The sequence below is a fragment of the Haliotis rufescens genome, unplaced genomic scaffold (assembly GCF_023055435.1).
Source record: "Haliotis rufescens isolate VD_foot unplaced genomic scaffold, xgHalRufe1.0.p SCAF_8, whole genome shotgun sequence".
NCBI lineage: Eukaryota > Metazoa > Mollusca > Gastropoda > Lepetellida > Haliotidae > Haliotis > Haliotis rufescens.
This window is the reverse complement of record NW_025964372.1, coordinates 29,396,395-29,405,161: the sequence shown is the minus strand read 5'-3', so window position 1 is coordinate 29,405,161 and position 8,767 is coordinate 29,396,395. Positions and strand designations below refer to the sequence as shown.

Below are 8,767 nucleotides of genomic sequence, written 5' to 3'. Positions count from 1 at the left end.
TAGTGCGAGCTCACTGAGATACCATGCCGCAGTTTAACATGAATACCCCACTCAGACACAGTATACTGACTCCGAGCCGACCAGACCAGCCCCTTAATGCCAAGCGCCAGACAAGGTAACATCAAGTGCCATCTTTTAACGTCTTTTAGTATGACGCGGCCGGGGATCGAACCCTGGACCTTCCGCTCTCCGGGCAGACGCTCTACCACTAGACCACGGAGGCGGTCTTTAAGTTTCAGGATACCATTTACCTACATGTACGAGGGGCGTTCGATAAGTTTTGCAACTTGGGCATTTGTGTTAACACAAACCATGTCAGCTTGTGGCAGGTGTGACACTAGTCATAACATCAGGTTGACACGTGTCATAACAAGTTCCAGACACAACAATAAGTTAGATGTGATGGCTTCATTCACCTAAGGGTGGTCACAATCGTGGATTCTCTCAAACATGAACAATGCACTGTAATAAAGTTCCTTACCAAGGAGGGATGCAAAGCAAAAGAAATCCATGATCGCATGTGTAAAGTGATGGGTAAGGATGCTCCTGACTATCCAACAGTTTACCGTTGGTCTCTACAGTTTAAAAGGGGTAGGGAGTCCATAGACGATGATCCAAGGTCAGGCAGGCCTTCAGATGCCACCCAACCGGAAACCATTGCTGCTATAGAAAGAAGAATTTGTTTGACCGACGAGTGAAAGTATCTGAACTTTCTAGGGAATTCCAAATATCAGTTGGAACTGTTGTAACCATTATTCATGAGCATCTTGGTATGTCCAAGGTATCTGAGACCTCCTGGATCTTTATACTGCTGACGAAGCCGGATTTCTTTCTCGTCTAGTGACGAGTGATGAAACATGGATGCACCACTGGGACCCAAAAATTAAATTGAAATCCATGCAATGGAAGCACCCCAAATTCTCCGCCTCCGAGGAAGTTTCGCACTCAACCATCGGCTGGCAAGGAAATCGCCACCATATTTTGGGATGCAAGAGGCATATTACTGATTGATTACATGCCACCAAAAACTACAATCAATGGGCAGTATTATGCTAATGTAATGAATGAATTGCGAAAATCTATTCGCCAGAAACGCCGTGGGATGTTAACACGTGGTATTCTACTTTTGCATGACAACGCTTCGGTTCACAAGTCGAGAATTACACAGGCCGCCATATGTGAATGTGGATTCGAACAGTTAAATCACCCACCCTACAGCCCAGACTCAGCCCCCAGTGACTATTTCCTGTTCCGGTAAATGAAATCTGCCCTACGTGGAAGACGCTTCCAGGATGACAAGGACATAACGGCTGCCACAGAGGCGTGGTTAGAGGGCCAATCTGCGGATTTCTATAAAATGTGTATTGAGGTGAATGGAGATTATATTGAAAAATAAAAGTGCTTTCACAAAGATAAAAGTCCGACAACTGGTAGTCCAGATCATGTACTTTGTGTAGCCCTCTGACGTGTGTAAATTGGCACGGCTCCCATGGCCCAAATTATGAACACACAATGCCATTTAGAAAGTGGTCAAATATAAGAAATGTTATATTTGGGATAACACTTTCTGAGTAAAACACAGATTCTCGTACTGTCCCGTCTGGGATTCGAACCCACACTGACAGAGTGCCAGAGTGACAGGAGAATTGCTGTGCGGCGATAGAAAACAAACAAACAAACAAACACTTAGTTTCTTTTGGAAATGGTGTGAGCGGCGGGTGCTAAACCTTACGAACACCTGGTGTTATCATTGGTCGTATGTGATATATTCATATACACTTCACCACTATTTTGCCTTTACGTCTAATGGACTGATTATTCTCTAGCGTTGACGTTTTATATTTAAAAGGAGTTATTGATTTCCACGGTGTGTTATTCAGACAGTTTACAAGAGGATTATAATCAATGCTCACACCGAAATCAGCTCACTTCACTCAGGCGGACCCAACCAGACAAGACATTGGTACAGATTAACGTATGTATGACGTTTCCTCAATGTGTTATAATATGTTGTGTTATTGCTATATATTATCATATTTGAATATACACTGGCTACCTATTCAGAAACTTTAACCCAGTTTGGTAGGAAGAAAAAATTCAGTGAAAAAATATAAGTGTATTACTGTGTGAGTCCTACATCGATGACGTTAAGGTATTGAGAGGAGGATGCATTTGGAATTTGAACCAATCTCCAGTCTTTTTATCATTTTGAGAACAACCATTCATGAATATCTTGGTTATGTGCTGACGAGTTAACATAATTAGATGTTATGTTTTCGCTGAATTTTACAATGGTCGCAGTGATATTTTAATACTGCAGTGGGATACTTTGCATTTATGTTGAATTGTTGAAGATTATATTTTTTAACATCATTGGTTCCATCTCAACGGATCCGACAATTTCCCGTTGTATATACTGCAAGAATGTAAATGGGGCTGTGTGAAATGGCAACATATCGTTTAGACTATTCCGAGCAGATTGGGCAGTTATGGGCAGTTATAATGCATGATCATTAGTTTCACCCCTGCTGTCAGGTTGCAACTGCAGTTTCACATTAAACCGACTGCTCTGTACATTATTTCAGTTTAATATCTTCATTTTATAGAGTAGTAATTATTTAATATGCCATATGCCTACTCGTATATGAAGCAGTAGTGCTTTTCCGTATAAAGGATTTAGGGTCCAGTGAAATCCGACATTGAACCAACGATAGACATATATTATCACGCGATATGCCACGGAGAGTCACGGGCCACCAAACTGTGGATGCCCGTGCCTGTAATAAAACACAAGATGAGATTGATTAAATGGCCGAGGGTGTGCGGGTACTAGTGGGCTACTAAGCTGCTAATTGTGTATACCAAAATGCTACCGTTGCCATGGCCACCGCTACTGCTGTCTGGCCTCCACGGTAGCATATTTAAACGCTACCATTGCTTGGCAACTGCCTTGCTGCCGAAAGCAGCTACCGCTGCTGGCCTAAGTCAGACTACCGCTGCCCGGCTCCAGGTAGCCGGCCAAAGCAGATCCAACTGCCTGGCCCCATTAGTAAAACCATTGTCGCGACTACCGCCGCGGACCCAACTGTCAGCTACCGCTTGACAAGACGACTTCCATCGTGGCAATTGGTTGCCCAACATAAGTTATTTTACGATTCCCCGGCTGAAAAGTCGGGAAAGACAAGGTTCCCCCTGAGAAGCAGGTAACCCCGGAAAGATTCCCACTGAAAAGCAGGTAGCCTTAAGCACGAGTATTAATTTGGAAGCAAGTTAATTTGTTACCAGCAGTGTAGCCCACAAGAACCCCGCACACCTCGACATAGTTTATTGTTGAGACAGTTATTCACATATATACATATATACAGCTATTTAGAAGTCATGTTTCTTTACATATATCAGAATCATTTAATAGGTAGCCATTTACATATAAACAAGCGCCCTGAAAACCTATTTTACATATGTACAGGTTTATTTACATTCATAAAATCTGCTCTGCTGGTACCTGTAATAGAAGAACGCGGAAGAAAAGAAGTGATTAGAATTCCAGGTGAGGAGGACACATACCGGATGAAAAGGAAAGAAAAGGAGTGGCGAGCTGGGCGGGTGGGTGGGAAAGCGATTAGATACAGCGAAACACGTGTGTACTTGAAGAGAGACGGTGCGTGAACGGTGGACTATATGTAACAAAGTAGGGATGATGCTTGTGTGGGATTATTGCCCTGGTCACGGTGCAGGGTGCTGACCCGGGGGTGATTCAGTTACAAGGGGTGATTAGGTTACGGGCGTAATTAGCCAATACGCGCGATAAAGTCATTTAGTAGTTAGTACTAAATGTAATTACTTGTGTCCAAGTTCTGTCAGGATCCTCATTGGTGTTACTGAATTCATGCCTGTATTTGTTTCAGGATTACCTCTCCACGGTGAGAACGAGATTAAAGGACCCTATCTGTGACAACCCCTGATCATCATATCAGTAAACAACATGGGATGTTCTGAAATGACCGTGTCCTCGTTATCTACTGGTCAGATGCCCCCGCCCCTACCCCCAGCGACCCCTGCCTTGTCCAGGGCAGACTGTGTCACTATGTGCTTCTTCAGTGCATACTGTACCACAATGTTCTACAAAAAGAAAACCAAGTCTTGTCATCTGATGGCAGGTTTCAATCAGACACAGCTGGTTGCCACCTCCGAGCCTATTGAACACCTGGTGTTGAGCAAAGGTAAGATTTGTGATCTTTCAGAAACCAAGAAAGTTTTTTTTCAAGGAAATGAAACTCGTGTATGGGGATCGTTCTTGCTAAAATAAGTCCATGAAGACCTGTGATATGCAATAGACATCGTGTGTGAAATGTTAATGTTTGGGACAAGGGTATCATTCACAAACTTAACTCGTGTGGCATCAATGGGAAATCATTAAAATGGTTCAAGAGTTGTTTAGAAACCAGAGTTCAGAAGGTAACTAATCACAGTTAGAGTTCTAATGAAAAGCCAGTGATGGCTGGAGAACCACAAGGTTCAGTATAGAGGCCTCTATTGTTGCTTATTTATATACTGTAAATGGTATTGCAGCAGGTATTGAGAGTAATAATATGTGGGGCGGTTCATGGTACTAGTCACTGCAATATATATGTCGAAACAAGCCCATTACTGGTGTCCCCCGCCGTGATATTGCTGGAATATTGCTAAAAGCGGCGTTAAACCATACTCACTCACTCATTTATTCCAGCTCCTTGCCCAGTCAAGTCAGGCTATCTATACAGCCGGAGACTGAACATGTGTTACAAGAAGCACACCGACCCTAAACCGTGGACCGACGCCAAGACAGCATGCTCAGCAGTGGGGAGCTACCTCGTCATCATCAACAGCGCTGAACGGAACCAATTCATGTACGACATTGCTGCAGATATAAGTAGGTCATACGGAACATTCACAAAATTATTTATTATTATTTATTTCATTGACTGATATTAGGATAGAATAAAACAGAGTTCCCTATCAATGAAATGAAGTGAAAACAGGAGACCTGACCTTGCAGTATTCCTGTCGAGTTTCTGCAACTGGCAGTTGTAAGTGCTTTGTCAAAAACTAACATTAAGAAATGTTCATCAAACTCATTTCTATCACAGGGCGGTTTTGGACAAGCGGGAATATACTGGAAACATCATGGAGATGGGGAGACAACTCTTCAATTGTTGAGCCCACATTCTGGAGCCCCGGGGAACCCGATCAAATTGAAGCCCAAAAATGTCTGGCCTTCTTTGACCCGAGCCTTCCCAACAGCTGGCACACCGGTGCATGCAGCCACCTTCTACCCTTCGTCTGTGAACTAGCGATGTAGACAGTTGCTGACACACATTTAAGTGATCTACTATTTAATATTTTTGTGGAATGTTTGTATTATACCCCTGACTATGTAACTGGCATAATCGTAACTGTCTCGCTAAACAAAACTGAAGGAATGCTGTTGCGTCCTTCGGCGATGCTGGGATTCGCTGGTCGTCTGTTCGAATCCCAAATTCGTCCTGACAATAATTGTCCTGATTTTGATCCTTACTGAGACAGAATCATACCCGTGGTTGGTTCAGAAAAAGTCCCCAAACTTCACTTGATGAGCCCATATTCTGGAAAAACCGGACGTTGATAGTGCAGCCCAACAATGTCTGGCCTTCTGGGACCCGAGCCTCCCCAACAGCTGGCATTCTAGTAACTGTTACAGACATATGACGGGCTATGTCTATGAAAAGGCTGTGTAGAAACGTTTGTGCTTCAGTAACATACGTGTGAGGCGTCATATATAGTTGTACAGTAAACTACGGTTATAACGAACTAAAAGAGACCACTTTGTTTAGTTCGTTATAACCGCAGTTCGTTACAGGTACATATTCAGCTTATATACAGCAAATGGACGGGACCTCCAAACAGTTGGTTATATCCGTCTGTTCGGTATAAGCGTGTTCGTTATAAACGTAGTTTACTGTACTTTCAATTTACTTGTAATTTGCGAAAGCCATTATCTGTTGATGAAAAACTCTATTATCTATTATCGATAACTTAATCAGTTAACGTTATGTCTGATGGTCTTATTTTATATGTCTGTATTGCCCTTACCTTCAGTATGCAGCATTGTGTTTGATCCAAAGGCCTCGTATACAATAAACTGAACTGAACTGAACGAAGAAAGTACCTCCCTTTTTGTTATAGGTATATTGGTAGTCGCCATTCGGCTTCTCGAGTTTGTACGAAATAACAAGCGTGTATAAGTGAACTGCATACTCCACGTGTCATGACAGGCCATGTCCCCAAACATTCTCACGTGTTTCCCATCCCACACTACACATTGTTATTTTTTCCTATCCCTCACTACACATTGTTACTTTTTCTCATCCCTCACTACACATTGTTACTTTTTCAAATCCCTCACTACACATTGTTACTTTTTCCCATCCCTCACTACACATTGTCACTTTTTCTCATCCCTCACTACACATTGTCACTTTTTCTCATCCCTCACTACACATTGTCACTTTTTCCCATCCCTCACTACACATTGTCACTTTTTCTCATCCCTCACTACACATTGTCACTTTTTCTCATCCCTTACTACACATTGTTACTTTTTCCCATCCCTCACTACACATTGTTACTTTTCCCATCCCTCACTACACATTGTTACTTTTTCCCATCCCTCACTACACATTGTTACTTTTTCTCATCCCTCACTACACATTGTCATTTTTTCTCATCCCTCACTACACATTGTTACTTTTTCTCATCCCTCACTACACATTGTTACTTTTTCCCATCCCTCACTAAACATTGTCACTTTTTCCCATCCCTCACTACACATTGTTATTTTTTCTCATCCCTCACTACACATTGTCGCTTTTTCTCATCCCTCACTACACATTGTTACTTTTTCTCATCCCTCACTACACATTGTTACTTTTTCTCATCCCTAACTACACATTATTACCTTTTCTCATCCCTCACTACACATTATTACTTTTTCCCACCCCTCACTACAAATTGTCACTTTTTCTCATCCCTCACTACATATTGTTACTTTTTCCCATCCCTCACTACACATTGTTACTTTTTCCCATCCCTCACTACACATTGTTACTTTTTCCCATCCCTCACTACACATTGTTACTTTTTCCCATCCCTCACTACACATTGTCACTTTTTCTCATCCCTCACTACACATTGTCACTTTTTCTCATCCCTCACTACACATTATTACTTTTTCTCATCCCTCACTACACATTGTTACTTTTTCCCATCCCTCACTACACATTATTACTTTTTCTCATCCCTCACTACACATTGTTACTTTTTCCCATCCCTCACTACACATTGTTACTTTTTCCCATCCCTCACTACACATTGTCACTTTTTCTCATCCCTCACTACACATTGTCACTTTTTCTCATCCCTCACTACACATTATTCCTTTTTCTCATCCCTCACTACACATTGTTACTTTTTCCCATCCCTCACTACACATTATTCCTTTTTCTCATCCCTCACTACACATTGTTACTTTTTCTCATCCCTCACTACACATTGTTACTTTTTCCCATCCCTCACTACACATTATTAGTTTTTCTCATCCCACAGTACACATTGTTACTTTTTCTCATCCCTCACTACACATTATTAGTTTTTCTCATCCCTCACTACACATTATTACTTTTTCCCCATTCCTTATTACACATTGTCCCAATCCAAAACTACACATTGTTACTTTTTCCCATTACACACTACACAATGTTACTTTTCTCCCATCACTCACTACACATTGGTGGGGCAGTCGGGTAGCCTCATAGTTAAAGCATTCGCTCGTCACGCCGAAGACCCGGGTTCGATTCCCGATATGGGTACAATGTGTGAAGCCCATTTCTGATGTCCCCCGCCGTGATAATCCTGGAATATTGCTAAAAGCAGCGTAAATCCATTCTCACTCACTCACTACACATTGGTACTTTTCCCTTCCATCACTACACATTGCTACTTTTTCCCTTCCCTTACTCCACATTGTTACCTTTTCTCATCCCACACTACACATTGTTACTTTTTCCCATCCCACACTAAACATTGTTACTTTTTCCAATCCAATAATACACATTGATACTTTTTACCATCCCTAACTCCATATTGGTTTTTTTTCCCATTACACACTACACATTGTTACTTTTCCCCCATCCCATCCAACACTACACATTGTCACTGATCTCCTATCCCCACACTACACATTGCCACTTGTCTCCCATCCCCACACTACACATCGTCACTTGTTTCCCATCCCTATCCTACACATTGTCACTTGTTTCCCATCCCTACCCTTCACATCGTCACTTGTTTCCCATCCCTACCCTCTTCACATCGTCACTTGTTTCCCATCCCTACCCGACACATCGTTACTTGTTTCCCATCCCTATCCTACACATTGTCACTTGTTTCCCATCTCACACAACACACCGTCACTTATTTCCTATCCCCAACCTACACACTATCACTTTCCCTTCGCTACCCTACACATCGTCACTTGTTTCCCATCCCTACCCTACACGTCGTCGCTTGTTTCCCATCCCCACACTAAACATCGTCACTTGTTTCCCATTCCTACCCTACACACCGTCACTTGTTTCCTATCCATACCCTACACGTCGTCACTTGTTTCCTATCAATACCCTATACGTCGTCACTTGTTTCCCATCCCTACCCTACACAATGCCACTTGTTTCCCATCCATACCCTACGCATA

The 8,767-nt window shown here is 42.4% G+C and overlaps 1 protein-coding gene across 1 annotated transcript; it reads left to right on the top strand.

Moving 5' to 3' along the window:
• Positions 1 to 4,734: 4,734 nt before the first annotated feature.
• LOC124126429 (C-type lectin domain family 4 member E-like) lies at positions 4,735 to 6,172 on the top strand. The gene is made up of 2 exons (XM_046489869.2): positions 4,735 to 4,909; positions 5,127 to 6,172. Exons 1-2 carry the CDS (start codon positions 4,774 to 4,776, stop codon positions 5,336 to 5,338), a joined length of 348 nt encoding a protein of 115 aa, XP_046345825.2. The 5' UTR covers positions 4,735 to 4,773; the 3' UTR covers positions 5,339 to 6,172.
• The last annotated feature ends 2,595 nt before the right edge of the window (positions 6,173 to 8,767 follow it).